The 27,828-nt window shown below is 42.6% G+C and overlaps 2 protein-coding genes across 4 annotated transcripts; one reads left to right on the top strand and one right to left on the bottom strand.

Annotated features, from left to right (window-relative positions):
• Window positions 1-142: 142 nt before the first annotated feature.
• Window positions 143-18,110, top strand: DNAJC2 (DnaJ heat shock protein family (Hsp40) member C2). Of its 2 annotated transcripts, none has more exons than XM_082056046.1 (17): window positions 143-397; window positions 1,148-1,249; window positions 1,863-1,938; window positions 4,112-4,210; window positions 6,484-6,625; window positions 7,802-7,882; window positions 8,606-8,671; window positions 10,625-10,716; window positions 10,820-10,941; window positions 12,037-12,186; window positions 12,488-12,576; window positions 12,663-12,732; window positions 14,282-14,466; window positions 15,712-15,812; window positions 16,411-16,518; window positions 17,325-17,479; window positions 17,990-18,110. In XM_082056046.1, exons 2-17 carry the CDS (start codon window positions 1,217-1,219, stop codon window positions 18,062-18,064), a joined length of 1,644 nt encoding a protein of 547 aa, XP_081912172.1. In that variant the 5' UTR covers window positions 143-397; window positions 1,148-1,216; the 3' UTR covers window positions 18,065-18,110. The 2 variants fall into 2 exon arrangements, with proteins under 2 accessions (XP_081912172.1, XP_081912173.1); XM_082056047.1 differs by having other exon boundaries at window positions 237-397; window positions 1,059-1,249.
• Window positions 18,111-18,149: 39 nt separating this feature from the next.
• On the bottom strand, window positions 18,150-27,311 carry PMPCB (peptidase, mitochondrial processing subunit beta). 2 transcript variants are annotated; one of them, XM_082056066.1, is made up of 13 exons: window positions 27,206-27,311; window positions 24,933-25,073; window positions 24,520-24,606; window positions 23,950-24,079; window positions 23,366-23,564; window positions 22,597-22,676; window positions 21,908-22,020; window positions 21,101-21,244; window positions 20,313-20,476; window positions 18,880-18,965; window positions 18,716-18,804; window positions 18,427-18,502; window positions 18,150-18,333 (listed from the first exon to the last, which is right to left on the bottom strand). In XM_082056066.1, the coding sequence occupies exons 1-13, from the start codon at window positions 27,293-27,295 to the stop codon at window positions 18,269-18,271; spliced, it is 1,464 nt and encodes a 487-aa protein (XP_081912192.1). In that variant the 5' UTR covers window positions 27,296-27,311; the 3' UTR covers window positions 18,150-18,268. The 2 variants fall into 2 exon arrangements, with proteins under 2 accessions (XP_081912192.1, XP_081912193.1); XM_082056067.1 differs by having other exon boundaries at window positions 20,313-20,473.
• Window positions 27,312-27,828: the final 517 nt, after the last annotated feature.

Here is a 27,828-nt window from a genome sequence, read left to right as displayed (position 1 = left end):
GCGCCGTGGGCCTCGCGCCACCGGCATCTCCTTCCCCCCAGCACCGCCGCCCCAGCCGCACAGTTCCGCCCTCCGCAGCCGCCGGCGGAGCGGAGCGCCCCGCGCCGGCCACAGCCGCCCCAACCCAGCCGGGGCCCGTTGCGCCGCCGGGCCCGCTGCGGAGAGGCGGCGTGGGGCAGGCAGAGGGGCGGGAGAGGGGCGGCTGGGCCCCGCCGGGCCGCTTATCCCGCCGCACGCCGCCGCCGCCCCGGAAGCGCTCGCCGCGCGCCTCCATGCGCCGGCTCCCGGCAACCGGCTCGGCTCGGCCAGCGGGGCCCGGCGCCCAGGCCCGGCGCCGCCATGCTGCGGGGGGCGCGGGACGGGCAGCTCACGGCCGTCACCAGGCCGCGCTTGGCCGGTAGGTACCGCCGGGCCCTCGGGCGGGGGGGAGCGGCCCGGCCGCGGGGCTGCAGCCGCTGCCGGGGCGGGGGGGCCGGGATCTCCCGCTGCCGCCCGTCCCGCCGGGGGACCCGCTGCCTCCAGCACCGGGGCGGCCCCCGGGTTGGGCGAGGGCGGCATTCAGGGGAACAAACCCCCCCACAAAGCACCCGGTTACCGCTAGAGTTGCAAACCCGCCTGTTTCGAAGGAACTCTCCCGTTTATTTCGCCCCGGTGCTCGAGTCGGTGTGAGCAACAAGTCCGGGGCCGCTCGGAGGAGGCGCCTGGGACGGGGAGCGCGGGAGGACCCATCCGCGCGGGGAGGACCCATCCGCGCGGGGCATCGCAGCCGCAGCCATCTCTGCTACCAGAGCAAGGGAGGGATCGAATGTAATTCAGCATGTGCGTTCCTTTAACTTGGAAGCGCCTCGGAGGCGGGAGAACACCGAGTAGCGTTTGGAAGGTGCCGCCCGATAGGCAGGTGTCGTGGTTCCTGCAGTCCCGGGAGCGCTCTGGTGTTTTTAGGGCAAACAAGAAGATTTGGCAGTCTGTAGCCTTGTGCTGTGCTGTACTTTCATGGGCTTTGATGGGGTTTAATTAAACCACAGAAGGTGAAGTTGCTTTTATGTTTTTGCTTATAGCATCAGTACTCTGTCAAGTGGAACCTGTGGGAAGATGGTTTGAAGCATTTATTAAGAGGAGAAACATAAACGTTTCTTCCTCTTTCCAGGAGCTAGAAGATGAGAAGGAACTTTCTGAAGAATCAGGCGATGAAGAATTGCAGCTTGAAGAATTTCCTATGTTAAAAACCCTTGACCCAAAGGACTGGAAGGTATTCAGTTTATATAGATTAATGTTAATTATTTTTGCTGGAAGACTCCTGTCAGAGTTATCCACCATGCCCAGTTGCTAAAGACCCCTCCCTCTTCCCCTCCCACCCCATCTGAGTTGCTTTTTGTCCCTTAGTGTTATAGCATTATAGCTGGGTTTGTATTTTCCACGCATATCCAATTAATGAAGGCAAACTCACATACACATCAGGATAAGATCTTAGTCTAGAACTGTTGCTTTTCCACTTTACTGTCTGTAAGTGGTAAAAGTGTCTCTTCTCCCTGTTACTGCCTCCCTCATTCTGGAATTGTGTTAGCACTCTTAATATTAAAGACAGCGATTCAGTTTTCCAATAATTGAACTTTCAGTGCTTTAATCCAATTTAGATTAAGCTACCTGAATTTCTGCAATATTTGGCTTAATTTATTGATACTTGGTTATTCAATAATTATGGCCTTTAATACAATTGTTCTTTTTCTAATAATTATTGGGAGAGGGAAGAATTCTGCCTCTTGCTTTTAAAAGATGGAGGAAAACTGTTTTCTGTGTGTGTTGTGTTGTGGCTCTTTAGGTTGCGTTTATCAATGCTTATCAGGGTTTATTTTTTTCCTCAGAATCAAGACCATTATGCAGTTCTCGGGCTGGGTAATATACGATACAGGGCTACTCAGAAACAAATCAAAGCAGCTCGTAAGTACCTTTCCTTCATAAGCAGACTTTTCTTTCAGATGTATGCAACTGTTTTGCAGGTGTAAATATATAGATGTCATGAATAAGCTTATTACTATCTCACAGGCCTAAAAATGTCCTCTCTTATGTTGTTTACCAGCCTTCTAAATTCACATCACAGCTTCAAGATCCACAAGCCTCGAGCCAGAGAATTCAAAAAGTTCACTGAGTTCACATCTCTGCTTTCTTCCCTGTGTTTTTTGTCAACAAGCTTGAGACTGTAACTATAATACCATCTACATTTTTGATTCTGCAGCCGGGGCTCAGTGAAAGGCAGAGAACTACAGTTCACCCTGCCCAATGTATTTCGATAGGTTTGTACCCTGAAGCCCCCTTACAACGGTTAGGTGCCACGGCAATGCCAGTGAATGTTTAAGAAGTTTGCTGCTATTCTCATTCTGATTAGACTGAGCATTGCATGGGAATGGAGCAGTAGCTCTTAGGTTTTCCAGCTATTCAAGTAACTAAAAGTTATTTGTGCCACTGAGAAGCTGAGTTTTGCTCTTCTTTGGTCATTTTACCATGTGAAAACTATAGAGCTCCTGTAGCTGGATCTCTGGGATATTACCAAGCCAACTTGTGAGGTTTTCTTGACATTTTGTGTGAGTAAAAAATAGAAACTGGAAGTGCCACTGCTTAATATGTCATGTCTTAAATCATGACGTGATTCAGAAGCGCATGCAGGTGACTGGGGGTATTTTGTGGTACTTGCATATGAAGGAAGAACACATTGGGCTTAGAACTTTTTCCCTAGAAAGCAATGTGACCAAGAGTTGACTTTGCAAGAAGGATGCAGGAATTTAGTAGGAGAAGATTTAAAAGTACTCTGAAGATTGTTCAGTAGCCTTTATGAAATAAGCTGATGGTTTTGTGCTTTGATCTTGCAAGCAATTGCCTGTGTAACTGTACTGATGTGGGTAGAATCGCTGTCCCCAGTGAAAACACAGAGAAAGATTAAGTTACTCCCAAAGGAAAATGGGTGGAAATTTGCAAATTACCAACTTGCACGGGAAATCTTGTTGCCTTGCGTAGGTGTTAGCAGTGCCAGCACAGAGCATGTGCTAATGTAGGACAGAACAGCACCTACTCTGGTGATGATTAGTGCTCTCACTAATCTTGTCAACCAAGAACTGGACATCTCTCTCTTTAGGATTTTAACAGCACTCAATTATGACACGGTGGTATAGAGATGTGAGTCTTTCTCACCAGTATATACTGTGTTTTTTGTATTTTTAACAAGGATTCTGAATTGTTTCTTAAGATAGGTTGCTGTAACTACTCACATGATATCTTCTCTCTGGTATTTTATAGTGTGCCAAGAAGGTACGTTTTATGTTGAATGATAATACAGGTCAACCTTTTGGCAAAGAAGTCAGTTTAAAATCTGGGTTTACTGTTTAAGTGCTAAGACAACCTTGGCAGCAACTTTAGTAGATACTCTGTATGTGTTAGTTAAATCTTAGGATTTAGGGCCTAAATAGAGAGAGAACTGGACCACGAAGTCTTGAGTGTGTGCTTAGTGTCGTCCATGGGTAAGGGCAGCGTTGCACAGGCTTGTGGCTGGAGTTCCCTTGTGAAATTTCATCTTGGATTGTGTTCAGAACTTGAGTAAAGAGATATAATACAATTTGAATTTTATCAGAACTACTTTGCTTTTCATTAGAAATAACAACTAAAATTACATTAATTATTTTTGTTTATTATTTTCAGCATGATTGCACAGGGAATTGTAAAATCTTGCATGATTAAGGCCCTAAAACTTCATTATGCTTAAACTGTACGTTTACAGCTACTGAAGCACTTTGCTGTGCATAATATTAGAATAAGCCCCAGAAAATCAGTACTTCTTCAGCTGATGAAGGTGGAATCGAGTTTCTGAGTTGCAGTTGTGTCCCAGTAAAGATGAAATAAATTTGACAAATGTGTTAAATCCAAGAATGTTCATTAACCCACATCTGTTTTCTTCTCAATTTTTTGGTTGTTTGTTGTTGTTGTTGTTTTTCTTTTATGTTGTCAGGGGTTTTTTTGTCTATTTAGAGAAATATTAATTTGAATTATTATATTACCTTGTAGCTTGTAAGAAATAAATTGTAGATGATGAAGTGTTTCTAAACCTAATGCATCTGTTTGCTAGATAAATCCATGGTTTTGAAACATCATCCAGACAAGCGAAAAGCTGCAGGGGAACAGATTGGAGAAGGTGATAATGATTATTTTACATGTATAACTAAAGGTAAGCAAGTGATCTCTTTTATTACATATTCTCTCAATCTATTCAATAACCTGAAACGTACTTGTAGTGCTTTATTATGCTTTTAAAGAACTGCCTATTACTAAAAAAACAGAAGTTCTTTTCCATTTTAGAAAACTGTCTCAATAAATAGCGATTATATTAATACTACTTCCCTCTGGGTAGAAGCACTATGGGAATGCAAACAATAGGTGTTTGTCTCCTGTGCATTTGGTGTCAAAACGCGAACACTCGGAGCGGCAGATGCAAAGATGAACCACTAGAGGTGGCCACATGCCTGCAGTGAACCGGTGTGCTAGGAAGAGATTCCCCCAGGACACCAACAGCAACTGGAAAATCTGAATTCTAACACACTTGCTCTGCCAACAGAGCATCTGTTGATTTGATGTGGGATATCACTATCTTCAGCTGCTCTTTTTTTGCCCACAGATGACCCAGTGAACTTGACTGAATAACATTTCCTTTCTTGCCTGTAGTGACCTGGACCACCACTGCTGGCTGATTCCAGAACTATAGGGAGCGTTCTTGGTGTACAACTTGTGCCTTTAGAAATGCTTTGGAGTTTGGCTTTTTTGTTTATTTTTAAGACATTTTTCTGACTCAATAAGGTCAGGGCAGGGGCAAATCTTGTGTGTGCTCTAAACTTTCTTCTTGAGGGTGTCTTCTTACCATCTAACATTTCAACTAGTATTGTATGTTAGACAAGCTAATGATGTTTTCAGCCTCCCGTAGAGATGTCAAAAGAAAAAAGTTCCCAAAGGAAATTTTTTTTCCCATAGTTGTAGTCCTGTCAGAAACTGGTAGATATTTATTATAAGAACAACCTGCACCTGAATTCAGGAATATGCTCTGTGTTCTACATGCAAGGAGCAAAAGAGGTTTTCCCTTCACTGCTTATGATCTAAGTTTCAGGATAAACATAAAGGAAAGCACAAAGTGGCATGGAAGAGGAGGAATGCTTCCAGGCAGCACCTGGAGGAAGGAAATGCACTGGTGGGGAGGGGTCTGGAATAGGTGCAAGCGGTAATGGAACAGAGAGAAGGAACTGGGAAAGGCAGGAGAACATTGGTGTGATTCAGGGCTGGGTCTGACAAGAGAATGGGTGGCAGGTACAGTTCAGGTAGAACTGAGTGTGTGGGAGCATGCATGGAGGATCTGCATGGGAGGGACATCTCTTTAAGTGGAAGAGGAACCAGCAGGTTGTGCACAGAATTTCTTGCATCAGGAAGATGGTATGAGGGCTACTGAAGCTCCTCACTTGAGACACAGAGGATAATTGGGGTCATTTAGAGTATTGGCAGAGGGAAGTCCCTTTTCAGAGGGGATAGGGAGACTGGCAGTCAGCAGGTCTCAGGTGGTCCTGTGCATCCCTTCCTCTCTCCACTGACACATGCAGCGAGATGAGTTTACAGAACCACAGAGCACCAGCTCCAGCTCATCACCTTTGAGTTCTGACCTTCCTGGGGCAGTGTTCTCTGTCCAGAGATGCAGTCAGAGAAGCCTGTCAATGATCGCAACACAAATTTGATTCCTTGGATGACTTTTCACTCTAACTGAAAATAGTGGGTACCATAGAACTGACAGACAAAGTAACCCCACATTTCCTTCAGAGAAAACAAAGGTTCACTGAAGCTACAGTGTGTGATTTCCAGGTTATAAGATTCTGTAACATGAAGCTCCCCAACTGCAGGATTGTAAGAATAGGCAGACTGGGAGTGTGTGCATGTTTTGGGTAGTAGCTATGTGGTGGTTTACACTCTTTCCAGGTCTCAGTACAATTTCATCATAAACTGCAAAAGTTCGAATGAATGGCTCCTGTTTTTGCCATTTCTGACATTGTATCAAGTCAGGGACTGCTTTTACTCTGTGTCCGTCTTAGTAGGCTGTTTTGTCAATTTATCTGCAAGGATCTCGTGTGGGATAAAAACCTGAAAACATCGTGATCAAACCCCCAGTGCCTGAACTGAATTTACTGCTATAAAATTATTTAAAATATACTCTAGTTTGTTACATCTTAATGGTTAAATGTGTTGTTTTTCATAAACGTTTTCCTCCTACTTAGTTTAACAGAAATTGACAGCATTGCTATTCTGTGTCACTAAAATAATTAAATATCAAGCTGTACAGAATGATAGATCCAACAGAGATCCAAGAGCATCTTTTTAAACATACAGAACCTTTTCTGTAACATTCCCACCTTGTGGGGAAGACTCACTTTAGTCTCATATTTTATATCTGGTAACCTTTTTTTTCAGCTTACGAAATACTATCTGATCCCGTGAAACGACGAGCATTTAACAGCATAGATCCTACTTTTGATAACTCTGTACCTTCCAAAAGTGAAGCAAAAGAGAACTTCTTTGAAGTATTTTCACCAGTTTTTGAAAGAAATGCCAGGTAAGCTACATCAGACTGCTTTTGTTGTTGCTGGAGAAGCAGCATTTGCAAACTCTTCTGCCATTGTGTTTGGAACAGGTGTGATTTTAAGGGATGCTGGAGATGTGTTGATTTGCTAGAAATGTAATACCAGTAAACTAATGCATTCTCTATGATTTCATTTTAAAGTAATCTGAACTGTTACACTGGTGGCATTGAGTTTGACCCATGAGATTTAAAAAAAAAGTCTGTTCTCAGCTCCATATTACTGTCCTTTTTGTACAACACGTTTCATCTTATATATACTTATACCAAGCATGTCTATGCTACTGACTAAAAAGTCCTTTTTTAATTATTTTCTTATGAGGGTGAGACATTAACAAAGACAATAGTTATGTTCACAATTTATCTGGTTAACAGAAAAGATAAATATAACTATCAGTATTTGGTGGTTCTCTCTTAAGGTGTGTGACTTTTTTTCTGCATTTGATTCATGCTTGCCAATTGATTTTGTATTAAGGCTGTCACAATAGAAACCTATTTCACCTTTTAGCTGTATGAAAAAAAGTGTTTTATTGTGTGAAGCACTTTACAACACATTCTGGACAATCCGTTGATTATCCGAGGTAGATTTATTTAATCTTTTATCAACTATTATTCAAACGTGGATCCGTGGTTGTCAGATGGGTTGCTTCCATCTCTGCTTGAAAATGGATGCTGTGTCATGGCATAACAAATTTTAGAGCCTATGGAAATTCCCTTCTTTGTAGGGAAAAAACAGAAGAGAGGCAAAACATGCGTTATTCCCTCGTACTCCACTGGAATATGTGGGAAGTTTCCTGTAGCCTGTCACAGAACCGAGCTATTCACAGAGTCGCTTTTGTCCACCTTCTGTAAACTCCTCTACCAGGAGAATATGTGTGGAGAACTGAATATTTACGAAGATGTCTTGTGCTCCAGCAGGTCTCGTAGCAGGCATACCAAACTCAGGCAGGAAGAGTTTGCTTTTTTGGAAGAGCTCCCCAAAAAAGGCCAATCTGGAGGATGTTTAATAAGAACACTCCTGTTTTCTCCCTGTCCCCTGGTGCCCCTCTGTGTTGGTGGGATGGAGCCTCTAATTTGGTATTTTGATTCTGTACTTAACACATGCCATGTTGTGAAGCAACATTATATATATTAGTTCTTCTCTATTTTCAGGTGGTCAAATAAGAAAAATGTTCCTAAACTTGGGGACATGAACTCATCCTTTGAAGAGGTAGATGCATTCTATTCATTTTGGTAAGTTAGCTAATGCCTCCATCTCTATTCACAGCATTCACAGCGTGTGATATGAAGGGCTTGCAGACCCTTTTGTACATAGGTTGTTGGCTGTGGCCCGTCCTGACCTAGTGCTGTCAGGATGTCACCTCACAGCTGTTTGGTGCCTTCCACAAACCGAACTGGCTTTCTCCTCGCTCGAGCATCCACGTCGTAAATTCACAGCTACAGCGGGAGCTCCTAGCAGTTCTCTGGCCACAGTGACTGTGAACCGAGTTGACCCGCAGACTGGAGATAGGGTTCATCTCACCTAACCTGTGTTTTCAGTGCAGGCATTTAAGCTCCCCTAGTTAAGGGAAGTCTGTCTAGTCCGATAAAGTCAGTAGAGGTTATGGCATGACTCATCTGCTAAATACGGATGCTTGCAGAAAGATTACATTAATTTCTCTCTGAACTCTCCAGACTGTGCTGCATCTCTGCTGCCTGTAATGGGAGCTTAGACAACTGCACTGCAGACATTCAGAGTTGGTGAGACTGATCCCATCCTAAAATATCCTCTGTCCTACGCATAGAGACGTAAATCATTACTTCCAATAGCATCTTGCATTTTGACTTAGCACAATGGAATCATAGGTGCAACATAATTATAAATTATGTATTATAAGCTGTAAAAAACTAATAGTTGAAAAGGTAGATTATTTGTAATAGTTTTGCTGTTTTGTTTTTTATTTTAATTTACTTTAGGTATAATTTTGATTCCTGGAGAGAGTTTTCCTACCTAGATGAAGAGGAAAAAGAAAAAGCAGAATGGTATGTAAATAAAAATAAATTTGACAGGAGACTGATTGAAACTGCAAAATTTTTCAACTTTCTAGTAGACTGTAAGCCATAGGAAGAAATGTAGCCAAACTAAGACTGAATTCCACTTTCCCAGCTTAGTGGTCACCCGTGGACTTGGACTGGCTGTGGGCTTCGCTTTGTCTTGTTTGTGTAACTGAGGTAGTTCTTGCTGACATCACAGAGGTGCTTGGGAGGTGCTTTGAAACCTTCGTTCATTTAAGTTCAGACTTGTGGTTCCAGCAAGTCCCAAACACAGGTAGAAGCTGGAGGCAGAACAGAGTGGATGAGTAAGCAGGTACCATTCCTCTCTCCAGCTCTTTATTAAACTGTGCTGAGACAAGCGATACTTCTAGAATTTAGAGAGATTAGTTCTGATGGCTTGATGTTAATAAAAATTGTGTATTTGTTGATGTAGTGGTAGTTGCTGGATTACTCAGACTGTTGCTGTTGGAATATACATTCTGTTTTCCTCCTTCCTACAGTTAAACACAGAATGTTCAAGTTACAGCACCAAAACATTTAGCCTAACATGTATTTCACAGGATGCAACCTTTCACTTGGTCATCCTTGTATAACTATAACTTGCATTGTATGAACCTCTTCTTCCAAGTTTGAATAGAAACCAATTTTGCAGTTAGCTGCAGTGGTTAGCTTGCTTTGTGGCTAAAAACTGTGCCATATTTAGGCTGCAGCTAAGTATTCCTTCTTCTTCTGCCTTTTCCTGCTGTTAAATTTTTGAGCCTCTCTGCACCCAATGTTCTCCCTCCTGTGAAGGCTCTGCGGAGGCACTGTAATCAATTGCATATCACCTGTATATTTGATATATTGTACAGATTAATCTCTAGGCTTCTCATTGCAAGGCTCCTGAATTATTTGCATTGCTCTTTTTTGTGCTTATTCCTGTCATTAGTGTCCTTTTTAAAAACATTTAGACAAAAGATACATAGTATGCTGTACTTGAGAGAGACCTACAGTTTCTGTTCAGATGGTCATGATCCTTGTTACCCCTTCCTGCCAACGGTGATGTTGCTTGTGTTTAAAACCTTCAATCCATTCATAGCAGGCTCCTGCTATGCTCTGGGGATTGTTTTCTTTGTTGTGAGGTAAATTGTTTTGTATTTGGTTGTGTAGATGAGGATATAGACCCCCCCATTAAAACAAACAAACAAACTTGTCTCTTTCTTGACAGCACTGACAAATATTTTCAGATTATTTAGTCAGACAATTTTTAATCTATTTAACCTGAGCTGTATTTTACTGGAGTGGATCCAGCATGATTTTACCCGAGCGTCACAGTACTTCACAGAAAGTGTTATTTCTGTGCTGATGGGTTTACTTGACATGACGTATAGTCTGCAAAATGGAGATAATTGACATTGATTGTATCACTGCCCTTTAATTAAACTGTATACCAGCATTTCAGTTGTTTTGCTTGGCTTTAATATTAGGTCAACAAGTGGACTGCATTTTGGAAATATAGTCCATGATCTCATTCCCTGCAATGACAGATAAGCAGCTGGTTTTGTAGGTTTACATAATTGTGTAAACACTTAGCATTTTTGACATGAGCTTGGGGCCCGGAACTTTGTTTTTTTTGAAGCCTATTTTTGAAGTATTCAGCTAAAAGCATCTGTGTGGGGAGACTTTTTAAAAAAAGTTTGTTGAATTTTTAACAGAGTGACACTGTGGGGCAGGGCTGTCAAACTCATTTTCACCAGGGGCCACATCAGCCTCACAGTTGCCTTCAAAGGGCCGAATGTAATCTTAGGACTGTATAAATGTAACTACTCCTACATTCATACAGTCCTAAAATTACATCTGCCCTTTGAAGGCGACCGCGAGGCTGATGTGGCCCGGTGAAAATGAGTTTGACAGCCTTGCTGTAGGGTATTAGCACTAAACGAACTATCCTTTCCCTTCTAGTCGAGATGAAAGGAGATGGATTGAAAAGCAGAACAGAGCTGCCAGAGCATTGAGAAAAAAAGAAGAAATGAACAGAATTAGGACACTTGTTGGTGAGCATGCAAACTGCTGGGTTTTTTTAAAGAGAGACTTGTTAAATAACAATGGAAATCTCCTCGTTTTCTGCTGTACATGACGCACCTTTTCTTCTATCAGACAACGCATACAGTTGTGATCCTAGGATAAAGAAATTTAAGGAAGAAGAAAAGGCAAAGAAAGAAGCAGAGAAGAAAGCAAAGGTAGAAGCAAAACGAAAAGAACAGGAGGCAAAAGAAAAAGTAAGTTAACTACTTTATTTGGGTTGAAAAACCCTGGTTCATTCACACCTGAGCAAATGCTTCAGCTTGTATATGTGTCAGAAAGCTACTGTTAGAATTATATTGGGGTTTAAAGATGTGCTGTCTTTGCTGTGCAACAGGCACTGCAATACTGGCAGCCTTTGGAGAAGGAGATGAAAACAATGAGCGCAGATCTGAAACAAAAATACTTCGAAAACTGAGTTTTATTGTTGCATATAATTCCTCTGAGGCAGTCAAGTTCTGTGCCCTACTTTCCTTTTCTGTAAAATGGCTACAGCTGCTCACCTTGTGTGTGTGGTCTGTCAGTGGTTGACTGGTATGAAACACCTTGAGGTAACAGAACGTATTTGAGGGTGGAGAAACACTGGCCCAGGTTGTCCAGAGAGCTGGTGGATGCCCCATCCCTGGAGACATCCCAGGCCAGGCTGGACCGGGCTCTGAGCAACCTGATCTGGTTGAACATGTCCCTGCTCATTGCAGGGAGGTTGGACTAGATGACCTTCAAACCCGAACTATTCTATGATTCTGTCAATTTAAATAGCTTACACACAGTCTTGGGAGTGTGTGCTCAATGATATTACACCATTCCAACCCAAACCATTCTATGATATTTGATTAATACAGTTTGGATAAGGTGGCTCTGAAAACAGTACTGGGAATGAAAGGGAACTGTAAGGTGCTAAAAAGTGACATAAAAGACAGATACTAGAGCACTGCAAGATTTTATGTTAATAATGATGCAGGAGAAATGTTGGACGGCTGCATCTTTCCAAGCTTATACTCTTAAGGCAGGCATAGGAAATTTTATGCACTTCTGTATCTTCATTGTAAAAGAAGTCAGGATTTATAAACTAGTGGTCCTCATAGTGAGTATTTGAATTAATGCCAACTGGTATACATTCCATCACCTCCCTCAAAATTCTTAGAAAACCAAACATTGAAATATTCACACACAAAATCACCCATGCACCATCAAAACCAGACACAGCACATTTTAATAATGAATGACCCTATAATGGTGTGACTTTTTGTTGAGGTCTTTTTTGGTTTATTTTTTTTTGCTTTTGAATGCAGCAAAGACAAGCAGAATTAGAAGCAGCACGGTTAGCAAAAGAAAAGGAGGAAGAAGAATTTAGGCAACAAGCATTAGTAGCAAAAAAAGAAAAAGAGATACAGAAAAAAGCAATCAAGAAAGAAAGGCAAAAACTGAGAACGACATGCAAGGTATTTACATATTATTCTATTAATTTCATTAATGTGGCCTGTATGTTACTATGTTTGCTTAGATCAGACCCTGTCACATGCTTGCTTGTTCTTATGGCTGGAGATGGGAATGCAAAGTGGGTTTACTAAAAAGTGGAATACCGAACCACATATTTATCATACGGTTTTGAGTTACGAGTAAAGCTGCCCAAATAGGCCCAGACACAGCAGTGGCTGAAGAATGCTGTGTGTTAAGCCTTTGTCTGAAGGAACAGGACAATAAAGTTCAAGAACTTTGTAGAACATCTATTTCTGCTTCCAGAACTGGAATTACTTTTCTGATAATGAGGCAGATTGTGTTAAAATGATGGAGGAGGTGGAAAAGCTTTGTGATCGTCTTGAGCTAGCAAGGTAAGATTTCCTGCTGCTGATTGACGCTCGTTTTGATACCCATCTTTCTGCTAGCTATCCGTTGTAACGTAATAATTTATTTTTAGTCTGCAATGCTTGAATGAAGCACTTACATCCACAACAAGGGAAGGAGGAAAGGCGGCTGTAGTAAAACAGGTAATTATGCTGAGTGTCAAATCCAAATAACAGAATAATTTGATTTGTGAAATCTACGTGACTGAATCAAAGTACGATACAACGTAGCTGCTGTGGAGTCCTGCCTGTTGAACACAAAGACGTGAGTTTTGGAGTCCCCAGGGCAGAGTTGATCTCTGCTCCATTTTACATAGTGCAGTTCATGGCTGGTGAAATAACCAGGGCCAGCTGAGGAAAACAATCTGCATTGTTAATTAGTGAAGGACACAACACCTACCATTTGTACAGTGCGTAGAAGCAGTAGAAGAATTTAATTTTGCCCAACAACGGGTAGCAGTTACTAGAGGGGAAAGAGGGCAGTCTTAACCTATTCTGCTACACAACAAAAATCCAAGTGTAGAATCCATGAGCTTGGGCTAGATCCACAAAAGGACTGAAGTGCTGCAGGTATAGGCACTGGAAGGGCCACTGGGTTGGATACCAAAGTATGAGAAAAGCAAGGCACTTGGGGTCAAGATTTACAAAACTCAGCAAGGATCTGTCTAAATTCGCCAGCACAGAAAAGCCATTTGGACTAATAAGGCTGAACCCACATCCTGCAGAAAGAATAAGGTGCTTTCTCTCACCTCCTTTGAATTCACAGCTGTGAACCTTCTTTCCTGGTGGGAAAAGATGATCTGTCCCCATCCGAGGGTCAGGTTTACTCATTGGACAACTTAAGACTCTTGTTCTACAGGGGACTGAATCCATTCTCCCAAGCTCCAGGAAGGTGTTCCAAACATGGGACAGTCACTTTTCTACCTGTTCCACTCTTGCATTAATGAAAATTATCCATCAGATAATTTTCCTTTGCCAGGAAGATTTTATTACAAGACAGACAGAAACCTATTTTGGGCATCCTGCCAACAGGTGTAATTGCAGAGCATTTTTTAATATTGCCAAGACCGGACTGGGCAAATGCAGAAGCAGATACATTACAAATGTGTCAGACCGCAGTCTCAAGATGTGATTACAGGTCACAAAGATGTGCAATGGGTAACTTAAGTTCTGCTGAATAGCTTGCTTACAAACTACACATGGCCATATAACCCTGAGTAAGCACTTAGCTTTAACTGCAACAACCCAGATATTAGTTCCTAACTTTAGTACAACCATAGTAACTGAGAATTTCTGGCATAACCAGGCTTAGGCAGCAGCTGAGTTGGGAGAGCTGGGAATTGGCATATTCAACATGGATGTTCTTACCACTTTTGTGGATCTGTCCCTGTACCTCAGGTGTTAGCCTGGACATTCACACTGTATTCAAAAGTTTTGCCTCAATCCTGGCAATGTTCATTTAATTTCCTAGTGAATTTATGACACATTCCTGCTGTAGCTCCTAATCTGGGGTGGCCAAATTTACGCACGGGATGGAGGGAAATGATACCAGACCAGATAAGCTCCTCCATTTCCTTATGTATAATGTACAGAACAAAGTAAGCGAAATTCAAGGCTCAAAGTAATTCCAGAGAGAGGGGGTTGCGTCACAGTAAAATATAAATATAAATAACACTTGTTTACAATCCTTCAGATAGAAGAAATAAATGAACAAATAAGGCGAGAGAAAGAAGAGGCAGAAGCTCGTATGCGTCAAGCAACAAAGAGTTCAGAAAAGTCAACCACTGGTGGTGGAGGAGGAAGCAAAAATTGGCCAGAAGATGATTTACAGTTGTTAATTAAAGCTGTGAACCTCTTCCCAGCAGGGACTAACTCAAGGTAATTCTCGAGTTTGGTTATAAACGCCATACTAACAATTTTTAATTAAATAACCATAACAACTTATTTTCAGATCATCCTAAGTATGATGTCAGTATAAGGATTCCCTAAACTTCTCCTTTTCCTTGACTGCTGAGCAGCCTGTAGTTTGTCTTCTTTACACCCTGTTCTGTGTGTCACTGGAGTTAGCTCTGGCCCTGTGTCTTGTTTCCCCCCAAACCTGGGCCTCAGTCCATCAGCAAGACTGGGCCAAGGCATATATTTCCACAGTGCTTACTACAGGTTAGGCTCCAGTCATTGAAGCAGAGAACAAAACTGGAACAGTGACCATGATCCAGCTGGGTAGGAATACAAGCATGTAAGTTGCTGCCAGTAGCTCCACAAGGATTGTGACGCTGGTTTTTCCTCTACACATGCAGAGATGTAAGTTAAGTGCCCTAGCCCCCTTTAGGGGACGTCCAGGGTAAAAGGGACAGGCTGGGATTCACAGAAAGCCGAACTGGCAATCGGCTTACTAATAAGCATCAAGAACACGAGTGTGCTTAAAATCATGTTCTTTCCCAGGAATGAAATGCCTTCTTCCATTTAGGATTCACAGATCTGAAGTCTCCATTACAAGATCTAGATGCTTACTTAAAAAAAAAATAAACAAAAAACAAACAAAAACACAACACACTCTTCATGGAGACAGCAGTACCTGTTTCTGCAGCACTCAGTGAGAGCACAGGCCTAGATACGATCCTCCTGTCTGATCACACACAAATATTTTCTAAGAATGCACTAGGAACAGTTCTGAAGCTGGGGCTGTTCCACCTCTCTCCTGTTGAAGCCCCTTTATCCAATGTTCCGGTATTCTTCTGAGGGACAGTGGACACAGGGTTAGTAACTTCTCAGGGCAGCCAGCAGTGTTTAATGTCAGAGGTGTTCAGGGAATTGAGGAAAGCAACAGCTGAGCAGAGTTTTGAGGATTAGAAGTTTGCACGTACACACTCTCATTCTACCCCATGCTTTTTCCTGTATCGGAGGCCGAGAAGTGCACCCAAGCTGCCTGAATTCTTAAGGGAAACATCTGCATTTAGTGACTGAAAGCTTTTCAGAATAGTTACCATGAGAGTTTATATGCATTTAAGGATGACGCAACTTACTTAGGAGTTGATATAAATGTGTACACGTTCTTGACTGTAGCTTGTATGAAGATAAGCTGTTTTGTAATATGCTGGTTTACCCTTTCTACTTGTGCTTTAGGTGGGAAGTTATTGCCAATTACATGAACTTGCACTCTACTACTGGAATAAAACGGACAGCAAAAGATGTCATCAATAAAGCAAAGAGCCTTCAAAAGCTTGGTATCTGTATTACCTTATTTTTGTAATACGATGGTCTGCATGCTTCTGTACAGCTTGATTTTCTTTGAATGCTTTGTGTTTCTGTTTTGAGACAATTCTCTGTATATCCCCAAAAGAAATGTTGTTAAGATGGGAGATTTAGAGGAAAATGAAAACTTTTCACTATAGAAGAAAAAAAACCCAAGTTTTCAAGAAGTTTCTCCATTCCAAAGCACATACCTGCATGAGGAAGACTCAGACTTTCCCAGTGTTCCTGCCCCTTTGACACACTTGTAATATGTGAGCTTTGTGTCACAGCCCGCCCTTTAGAGAATAATCCCTCTTGATTTCACTGAAGTTGCAGATTCATGCGTAAGCTTATATGGAGAAAGTATTTATCTGAGCAGTATAAAGCAGGATGTGGGGGAGAGCCTGACACTTTGAGCAAATAACCTTTTTTATTGATGAACCTCTTTACCATCATTTTAAAGGAAGTAGGAATTAGGTTTTTTGATTATGTGATTATTAGTTTACAATAATCTGCTATACTATGCTTTTATTATAATAGCTGGCTTTAATTTCATTGCATTAATTCTTCTATTCTGTCTGTTGCTCATAGACCCTCATCAAAAAGATGATATAAACAAGAAAGCATTTGACAAATTTAAAAAAGAACATGGTGTGGTGCCTCAGATGGACAGTGCTGCCCCCTCGGAACGATTTGAAGGTAAAGGTGAAAAGGGAACCCTTCTTGCAGCATTGTCTCCTCTGCATATCTTAGTAAGAAAGTAATCCAGAACTTAAAGACTTGCTCATAAACAAATTTACAGACTTCGCTATCAAGTAAGAAGGTGATCCGGGCTCTGTTACTGGATTTGAGGGCTTCTGATAACACAGTACAAACCACAGTTAACTAAATAGTGATGGTTTGAAATGCTTCCTGGTGAGGCAACAGGTTAAGTCTGATGCTGAGATCATATGTTCCTCTGAGGGTGCTACATTTTCAGGCAAGAGTATATACCTGAGTGGAGGCACTTGAGATACAGGATCATCCTACAGCTAAGCTTTGGTCTCCTGCTATACCCCAGACACCTCCCATCTGATTTTCCAGGCACTTGCAGAAGGCTGCATTTCCTTACTAAGTGTTCCTTACCAACACACAAAAGGAAAAGCTACATTGCTGCCCTAATGCTGCAGCTTCACAGGGCACTTACAGTGACCTAACACCCAGCTGACAAAGGAAGATGTTACCTTCTAGCCTCTCTGGGCTTTATTACAGATCCCCAGGACTGCCTGTCCAGTCACTTTCGGGGTTGTTGATTTGTTGTTTTCATTTAGGTTGGTTGGGTTTGTGTTTTTTTTCTTTTCTTTTAGGTTTTTAGCACTGGGTAGCCCTTAACTCAGACTAGTTATATCACGAAACTGCAAGGATTTTAAATCAACTTGAATAGATTTTACAATATTTTCTTAGGTTTATCTCAGAGTTCTTATTCAATATTTTTTTTCTATTGTCATTTTTGCCTTTAAAAACAGGATCACCTTTAGATTCATCCCCTTGGACTACAGAAGAACAAAAGCTTTTAGAACAAGCATTGAAGACTTATCCAGTAAATACTCCTGAAAGATGGGAGAAAATCGCAGCAGCTGTTCCAGGCCGGTCAAAAAAAGACTGCATGAAACGATACAAGGTAAGGTACCTCGCCTCTTTCTAGGCTTGTAATTAGCCCAGGTCTTGTTAGAATCTTTTGCTTTTACTGTTGCTTTCCCTACCAGAGACAGTATCTGACAACAGCAAACTAGCACAAGATGGAGCCTTATGAAGAAACTTTTTTTTGGTAACTCAACTCCAAAAGAGCAGTAAGGATTAAGTTTTCCTCAGTGAAAGTAGTGGCTCTGGAAGCTGAAAGTCTGTGTCATTAAATCTGTCTTACAATCTGACAGCAAGCCCATGTAGATGGTAAAGTCCTATCCCCAGCCTCTTGTAGGTGAAGTTCCTGCTACAGAGGAAGTAGTTGAGCATTGACCTTCCATTCATTTATTTGTTTCTAAGAGAAATTGTTTTAAGGTATTACACTGTCTCAATTCCTCACTATGGTGAGAGCTAGGGTGTTTCAGGCTGAACAGATGTAGTGTTCAAAGCAATTGTTAACAAGTTCCTTGTTTAGACAAGTATCTTTTTTTTTCTTCCAACTCTCCAGGAACTCGTTGAAATGGTCAAGGCAAAGAAAGCTGCTCAAGAACAAGTGATGAATGCTACTAAAGTCAAGAAATGACTCTTACTGACAATCTTTGTTTTATAATAAAAATGCAAATACTGTATGTGTTTTTCTTCCTTAATTATACAAGTACACAGGACTGTCTGGTTCTTGAGATTTAATTTTCTCAAATGCATTTCTCCAACTCAAAAGTTTTAAATAGGGGTGCATTGGTTGGTTTGGTTTTTAGAGCTCAAACATACTGCAAGTTCCTGTTAGTCACTACTCACGAAGCAAACACATGCCATTGCAGATTTTGTTATACTCTGGAAGTTGTTCAACGGGACCTGGAAGTTAAAGAAAGTTGGCTATGATATGCTAAACTGATACCAATTGGTGTGGAGGGGTTACAGGAGGGCAGGGAAACTTAAACAACATACCCACGGCAGCAACTGCAGGATGCTTATCACAGATGTACTTTGTGCAAACTTCTCTAATAGTCTGAGCATCAATAGCCTAGAAGGGTAAAGGGACACCTTTGTTACCAGTCCTATCTAAAAAAGTATTAAGAGCCAGCGATATTACTTCTGTATAATCCATGGGAACGGGCAGCAAAACAGGTGAAAATTTTCTCAGTTGGAGCCAGTCTAACTTCCGTAGTGTTACTTCCCTTAGCAACTGAATTTCTCACGGGCCTAATTTAAGAGTTGCAACATGAGTGCCACTTACTTCTATTCTTGCCTCAAGTTCTGGAATTGGGATTCGGCGCTTATAACACAACATTTGTCTTCCAATGTCTTCACAGATTGGCGTCGACCCTAAAATAGGGGAAAATATGCTTCAGTTATCAGCATATAACTCTGCTAAGAATAAAAAGCTCTCATAAGTCTCACCATCAAGTTGTAGCAGCATATTTGTCTTGAGAAGGTTTTTCGCTCGAGCTACTTCATTTTCTGTAACGCTTGTGCAAAGTCTTATCCTGAAAATGTTTAAATCCAAAAGCATTAAATAATCGTAACCTGTAGCACACAAGATTGCCTGTGATAAAGAGGCATGTATCCACTAGTATACCTACCAGGCATGTCTTTCTATAGGCAGAGCTGGTAAGAGAACTGGTAAAAAAGCCATAAGATACAAAGCAGCAGCATAAGAGTAGGGCTTTTTGGAAGCATACCAGTATACTGAGGAGCAAGTTATTCCCCATAGAGGAGCTGTATTTCATTTCATTACATAAATATTTTGAGCCAAGTGTAGTCCATACTTGCTATCTTGAGAATAGCTGTTACTAAGATAGTAGGAGCCAAACAATTAGAGTTAATTAGCCCAGAAGGCAATCTATTACTTCCTGGCTCTTGGTGAGATAATGATATACCACCCTGCACAAGAAACATGTAACTAGGATAGAGGATGCACACATTCTTGTTGCAGGAATGCTAAGCTGCAGCAGATGAACAGCTATGATGATGCCATTCTTCTCCATGGATTGTTTCCAGGGATCTCATAGAATAATGGTATATGAGAAGTGGCCTACGTGATTTTAAAAGCTCCTCATTTTCAAGTTTTCTTTCAACTTTTGTTTCAACTTTACCTACTTTAAAATCATAAATAATAAATCTTAAATAAATCTTAAATAACATATCTCTGTTCCTAATCACACCTGCAGTTCAAACATTACAGTTGCACCTATAGACATCTTTTCAATTTAGACTTAAGTCTTAGATGAACTAGTATTATCTGGAATCCCAGGTTTCAAAATTCCATATCTAACAGCTCACCTACCTCACATCATTTCATATCCCTATGTACACACTAGAGCTCTGTGTGACATCACCACCGCGTACATCGTTGAGTGACAGCAATTGCAGAATGGGTAACCATTAATGGTGTTAATGAGTAATTGCACATTCATTATTCTCATCCATGAATATTTACTCTTTCAGTTGTCAAATGTGCAGTTCATGGGTACTATATACTGACTTAGTAGTAGTCTAAAAGGTCTGACACATTTTGATAACTCCTGTCCCTTGCAAGTCAAAAAAAAGATTCAATGCCACTACATTAACTACAGTTAATATTTATTCTTCCAGGGCAGAAAAAGAAAACCAAACCTAAACCTTAAACTATTCACTCCCCGTAAGGGTGCCAGAAACTGGCTGTTGGGTCTCCACACTGGGTGTCAAAGCTTAGAATTTGATGCATTTGCTTTTTCTAGGCAAGCCTAAGCAGAGGAACAAAAATATTCTCTTTAAATGATTACTCTTTTTTTTTTTTTAATTGTATTCGTTCACTGAAAACAATATTTTTAGAGAAACAGTTGTTAGCTTACCATTCTCTCTGAACAAAGTGTACCATGTCTTGTATAGTGGATGGCTCACAGACCATATAGAGTCCCCAGAGCCCTGTATCAGTGTAGCAGGTGTTGAAGGACTGGAAACTGTGACACAGGTTCCCATGGCAGGCAACCTGAGCAAGTTTGCTGGATAAATTCTGCTGAGGCAAAAGAAAAACATATTTTTTATTAAGTTTTTTTGAAAGCCTGCATGTCTCCAGCTTCTATTTCAGTGATGACAGAACACGCAGTAGTATCACAGGCTCCAGCAGAAGCTACTAGGTTAATTATAATTTCCAAGTCTCCTGCACGGTCTCCAGCTTCTATTTCAGTGATGACAGAACACGCAGTAGTATCACAGGCTCCAGCAGAAGTTACTAGGTTAATTATAATTTCCAAGTAACAGCCCAGATTTAAGACAAAATCATAAAGCTACTTAGGTTCAAGACAGGAACAGTTACTGACAACATGGGTTCTGACAACATACAGGTACAAAGCATCCTATTTTCCATGAGGGCTGGCAAACCTCAAGTCACTTCTGTTGTGGTGGTTTAGAACCACTTCCTAAGATTTTCCTAGATCTTGGGCAAAAAAATTCTCTCAGACTCACGACTGAATCCCCTTCTCCCACTCCAAAAAAAAGGCCTTTCCGAAATAGCCATAGAGCAGCAGTAACGCCATCAGATGGGTTTGAATGGGTCTGTACTGGCACTGCCCAAGTCAGAGAGATCTCCCCAGCCCGCCAGCCCCATGAAGTGCAGGCAGGTGCTTGCAGGGTCACTCACCACGCCTCCTCCGAAGGAACGATCCCAGTTGCCTATCAGAGTATTCGCTACCATGAGGGGGATTGTATCTGGGTGCGACCAGCCAGCCGCTTCAACAGCTATCGCCAGGTGCGCCAGTGGCATCTTGTCATCTCTTATACGAATCTGTGGGAACACATGAAAGCAGCTGCTGTAGCACAACCTGTACACGGCAATGTATGTGGGAAGGTAAATATCAGGAGACAGATGTTTCCGTTACATCTGGATTACAAAGGATGCACGTGCAGAACCAGAAGTTAAAGTATATGAAGCTTTATTTAATATCAGCTTTAACTAGTCTTCCCTGTGGCAATTCCAGAGCTCTTCGCCAACCACAAGCCTAACGCCACGCACATGGAGAGGGCATTACTGGTTATTTTACAACAAAGAGCAGCAAGAAAAGCTGCTGACTTTTCAAAATCCAAATAGAGCTGGGAATAGAACACGGATGCCTCAGTTCTCTACCATATCCTTTAAGTTAGTGATTCTCAAAAAGTGGAAATGCTCCAACACAGTAGGCAAGGGGGTAAAAGGAAAGCAGCGGGGGCATGGGAAATACTCCTCCAGGACCTGATGAAACAGAAAAAGTGGCGGCAGTGAGGCTCATCCACGAAAGGTTGGGAAGTCCTGCTTTGGAAAACAGCTACTCCATTCCCCCACTGGAGGCAAGAGAGCTTTTAAACTGCTGAGTCTGTGGCTGAGCAGCTCTCCCTCCTCAGCAGAGAGCACATGTCAGTTGTGCTCACAGGGGACATAAGGGTCAGCTGAAACAGCCGCCTAACAGCTTACCTCACTGCCTGTGAAGCTACAAGGCGGCAGGGGCGGCAGTCCTCCTTCTGGAGCAGACGGCAAGTTACCAAAATGGCTCTTTGCTAGGTCCAATAGCTCATCATGAGAGACCCCTGAACAAAGGTATTTCACACACCTTGTAATGTTACTCTGTAAACAGTTAATTTAAATTGCTAAGCAGTTTAAGACTCAACCACACAGTAATTTATTCTTCCCCTGCATTAATGCCCCGCTTTCAGATCCCTCGCACCTCCCCCGTACACAGAGTAAGATCATAACAATCACCCTCTTTAATTCTCTTCAATAGCCTTCTGTTAATATTACAACAAATCAGGCTGTTTGCTCTCAGTTTCAAGCCTCAATGTCATTTCCCTTTCTCTCCACTTTCCTTGCTATTCCCCTTTTCATACTGAAACCCTCCCAGGTCCCTTTTTTTCCCATCCACATGGAAGAATGACCTTGGGTCTCCAATTTACTTCTAGTAACTGATTTAAGAAGGTTTCTGGAATATTACTGCTGGGAAAGGGGAGCAAAGGTTCAAAGATTATTAAGGCACAAAACACACAGGGCTAAAAATGAACTTCCAGGACCTACTGAACAATTGGTATTTCATCACGTCGTGCTCAGAAACTTACAGACCATGGTTTTAAGCAGTTTCACATGATCCAGGATGAGTATCCCACACTAACCTCCAGCAGCAGCCAGGACCATTCTGGGTCCTTTGTAATGTGTTGTGATGTACTCCACCAAGTCATTACGGTTTATGGATCTAGAAACAGCCCAGGAAACATCACTACCGTGTCAGTAAAGTTTATTAGAGTAAAAAGAGATAAATGTCTAGAACAATATGATATCAAAATAATTATAAGTTCTGCCAATGTACAGAGCTGTGCACAGAAGCAGAAAGCTACAATAAGGGTGACTTCCTGAAACAGAAATAGGAATTGGATGCATTTTGCCTGTCAAAGCTGTTGTAGCTTCCTGAGAAGGAGCCAGAATTGCAGCTCAGTTAGGTGGAGACATGATCCATTAATGATCTCATGCCAATGTGAAAACAGCACATTTAGCAGTCTCCTGGTCTGCACTGGTACCAACAAATGCTGAGAGAGCAGTGCAAGCACAGCTGTATTTGCAGCCATGTCTAACACCTGACCAATGAGAAAAAGGAGTATTTGCAATTTTCTGTCAGATGCATTTTAACAAACGGGAGAAAAATCTGACAAATAATGAAGACACACAGTAGACACCTGAGGTTCACATACCGTTTGATGCCTGCTTACAGGAGAATTAAGACAATAGCAGAATTAAGACAATAGGGGAATTCTTATATCCAGTGGCATTTCAGCTATCTTCCAGGGTAAAAATGAATACTGAAACTACTCCCTACATTTAAAGATAAGCATTATCAATATATAGGTGTTACCACATAATCAAAGACAGCCACAAATCTGGACATACTTGATGTTTTCAGTGGGTCCTAAAATTGTCCGTCCCAGGGCTGTGTCCTGATAGGCTGTAGCATGAAGGTAATCAAAGACAACTTCTTGCAAATTGGTTTCAACCTCTTGCATCTCTCGAAGTATAACTCCTCGCTCACGCTCAATCTCTGCTTCTCCCAGGGTACTGTTCTGAATTATGTCAGCAAGAATTTCCACAGCTAATTGACAATAGAGATGGGAATGGAAAGTGTATTTTCAGACTACTAGAAAAATCTGGCTCCAAGATTAAAACCCACCCCAAAGATCAAGCATCCCAAGGTTTGCTGATAAGATTTGCAAGGGGAGAGAAGACTTGCTCTGCAGAAAGGGAAAAGTCCAAAATGTATTTTCCTTTGGGAATGTAAAGACAGAAATACTTCAAATACCAGTTTCCATACTGGCACTCTCCTTTCCAAACCTGCATTCTCACATTCTGCAACGTTCAAGAAAGGACTTTTCACCCGGAAAGGACTGAACTGTTATGCTGTGAAAGTATCATTCTGTGTTGTCTCAGCGGGAGCTGGACAAGCACTTTGTTCTTTTCTGATTAATAAAAGCAGTTACCTCTTGGTAAGTCTTTTGAAAAAGCCTTTGCATAATACACGGTTTGTTCCCTGGATGTATACGCATTCAGATGAGCTCCCATGTTCTCAATCTCTAGTTCAAGGTCTAACTGAGATCTCTTTTTTGTTCCCTGAAATAAAAAATAATAAGAAAATCAAACTAGACACTTAATTCACCTCTTATTACTGCTTCTTGTCTGGAAAAGTCAAAGTCAAGAGAAAGAAAATGTCTTCTGGAAAGAAAACTGGCATACTAATCTCTCCAAGCTTGAAAGTCAGATCTAAATCTTACTATGCTCCCAAATGAAAATTAAATGCTGGCAAAAGAGGAACTGTGTGCCTTCTAAGACTATTACAAGAAGTTAAAAATGAGTTAAAAATAGACCTGTGTTATTTATCTTCAGTTGTGTATCAGCTACACAGAACGAGGATTTTAGCTTCACTTTTTTTTTTCCTTTCTTCCATTTAGAAAATGTATTCATACAATTCTAACGAAGTTCTTATCACTGATCTTTAAAACTAAATAACTTAGAAATCCATTGTAAACTTCTACATCAATATTCATACTCACCTTGAAAGCCATATGCTCAAGGAAGTGAGCAGTTCCATTGTTCTTCTCATTTTCATACCTGCTGCCAGCATCAATCCAAAGTCCAACCTTATTGGGGAAAAAAAAAAAGTCATTTTACCAGCTAACAATGCAGCTTTGCTCATTTTGTGTATGAACTACACTTAGATTTTCAAAACCTTTTTTTAAATGTTTTTTTCCTTAAACAAAACAGATTTTCAAGAAATAGGAAATTTTTATCTTCACAGTAAAAATCTAATCACAAGTAATTTATAAAAGCCTTAAGATTTCTATTTCCTATCTTAAGTTTTAAGAATAATTTTTAATAAACATGGAAATCATGCAATTCAGTTCCATAGGGAAATGAAGACACACGAACAGTTACCAAAAAAACCTTCCCTTTACAAGTTACCTACTGTGCATGTTGAGAGTCCAGAGTCTTCAGAAGCAACTTGCAAGCCATTTTCCAGAGGACTGACCCTAGTTTCAGGAACATTTAAAATTACTTCTGTTGCTGCTTGGGAAGCTCTGAGCCTGCCTGTTCCAACGTGCACACACTGTAAGGAAGAAGCATCAGTCACATTCACATTGCTAAGGTTTATCCCAGGATGCTCTTCTGAAAAATGCATTCCTCAACTTAAACATTAAGTTTGTGGATCTTGTTTTAAAGCATTCATTTAAAAAGAAAAAAATCAGCACTAATTTATTCGCCACTACTTCACAGAAGGCATGCATTAACCTGACTCAGAAGAATAACTTGAAGATAACTAAAATGGAATAGACTGCATCTGCTCCCATTCAATCAAATAATCTGACAGAAAAGCATGTTACTGTCATCAGGCAGCCACCCCAAAAGCCACACTTGTTTCCCAGTTCTGCCAGCAAGAGCCTGCAGGACCTTGAATATATCCTTTATCATTTGGAATGATTTGGGGTTCCTGCTTTCTAAAGTGAAGTGAGATACAGTCTGAGGGCCATGTCCAGGACTGCAAATCACAGTCACCCATTGTTCCGAACAGGGACAGATAGTGAAATTGCCACCTTTTATACAGTCATCTGGCAGTTAAAGCACATTAAATCACAATAGGGTAGAAAAAAAAAAGGAAAATATAGGTTAAAAAAGTTTATTGCACATTTTCAACATCAAGCAAATTAAATGTGTATCCCAAATGCATACTTCAAGCAATAAGCTATTAAAAAATATTATTTAAAATGTATCAAACAAATAAAGATTTCCCTCACCATGTGACTGACATGAAAGTACAAAGTCCAGCTCTCACCCACTCTCCTCGTGGAATACCAATAGGCTAGATCTCTCAAAACTAATTTATTTTATGATCATAGCACAATTCAAGTTTGAAGCGACCTCAGGAGGTCTCTAGTCCAACCTTCTGCTTCACGCGGGATCACCTGTGGGGCCAGAGCAGTTTGCATGGGGCTTTCTGCAGCTGCAGTATTGAAAATCTTTCAGGATGGTGAGAAACTGCACAGCCTCTCTGGGCAGCCCGCTCCGTGGCTTGACTGCCTCATGGGAAAAAAAGGGGTGTAATATATCCAGTTTTTCCTCTCTTGTTTCAGCTTAAGCCCATTGCCTCTCATTCTGCCACCATGTCCCACTGGGAAAAGCCTTGCTCTGTCTTCCTGACAGCCTTGTACATGCTGGCAGGCTGCTGTTAGGTCCAACCAAAGCTGTGTCTTCTCCAGCCTGAACAAGCCCCAGACCCTCAGCTTCTCCTTACAGGGCAGGTGCTCCAGTCCACAACCATCTCCGCTGAACACATTCCGGTTCGCTAATGTCTTCCTTACCCTGAGGAGCACAAAACCAGCTGCCATATTCTAACCACCTCACAAGCGCAAACTAATCACTTGCTTTGATCTACTGCCTGTGTTCCTGCCCGTTCGGCCCAGGCTGCCACAGATACACTGCCTGCCCAGGCGTGGCTGCTTGTCTTCCTGCCCCCCCCGGCTTCTTCCACACAGCTGCTCCCCTGACAGGCAGTTCCCAGCCTGGACTGTTGTAAGGGGTCATTTTCACAGCCAGTCTGCATTACAGGGAAGGAAAAACAAGAGTTCGAGAACAGTGTCCCTCTCCTGTTGTTAGAAGAAAAAGCCAGGGTTTCAGACTGGGAGGATGGGGAAGATGAGAGGAGAGATCTGAGATGAGGGCTGCCGTGTAGCCCCCACCTTACCAAGGGAGAGAGGCGGTTTAAGCTTTCTCTGAGCCCTCTGGGGTGAGCACGGCAATGCCCGTGCCGGGGGGCGCTGCTGCTGCCCCGCTTTGAGGCATCGCGCCCCCGTTCCAGCTCTGCACCGCTCCGGCTGCAGAGACCATACCAGCACCGACGCCTCGGCCCCGCGGGGGACGATATAGGGTGAGAGCGGCCTCCGAGAGCAGGCAGCAAACCCTGCGGCACCCGAGCTCGTCACCCAGGGCACCGCGTCCCGCCGAGGGGCGGCCTCCGTCTTCACCTCAGCCGGGCGGAGACTACAGCTCCCGGCATGCACCGCGGCAGGGCGCCCGCCCCGCGCCTCGCCCTGTCCCCGCCGCGACTACAAATCCCAGCGTGCACCGCGCCTCCCGGCCGCCGATCCCCCCGCCCCCCTTGCGGCAACCTGAGCACCAGCGCAGGGAGCCACCAGGGCGCGGGACCCTCTGCAACCCGCCCCCCTTCCCCGCCCCGACGCCTACCCGGTCCCCCGAGCCGGACGCTCGCACCAGGCGAGTGGACCAAGGCAGGAAAAGCCGCCGAGCCGCTAAGCGAGCTGTAGACGCAGCCATCTTGGCGAACGGGTGGGCGGGGCGACGGCGGACTTCCGTCAGGCGGTGCGCAGGAGCAGCAGCGCCCGTCCCGCCCAGCGGGGCGATCCCGTCAGGCGGCGCCGTGGCCTCAGCTCGGCCGGGGCGGCAGTCGGGGCCTCCGGGCCCGTCCCAGCCCTAGCATGACCCCCAGCCCCCGGTTAAAACTGCCGCCTCGCCTTTACCTGCCCTTTTCCTACCCTCCTTCCATGGCAGTGCAGCAATCCCCCCTCTCTTCAGAGCCCCTTATGGTGGGGGTTGATGCCTTCATGAGGAAACAGCAACACGGACCTGAGCAAGGGTCTGCAGTGTGTGCCCAGCAGTGGGAGCGAGGCCCGGGACCCCATCCGAGCTATGGAAAGTTCGTGTTCCTCACAGAAGTGCTGCTTGCCTGTAATTCATAGAATCATTCTGGTTGGAAGAAACCCTTAAGATCATCGAGTCCAACCATTAATGTAACTCTACCGCTAAACCACGTCCCTAAGAACCTCATCTACGCATCTGTCAAGTACCTC

Source organism: Streptopelia decaocto (genome assembly GCF_964273445.1).
Source record: "Streptopelia decaocto genome assembly, chromosome: 1".
In the NCBI taxonomy this organism is placed as follows: Eukaryota; Metazoa; Chordata; class Aves; order Columbiformes; family Columbidae; genus Streptopelia; species Streptopelia decaocto.
Note: the sequence above shows the minus strand (reverse complement) of the source record. Positions and strands in the feature narration are given on the sequence as shown.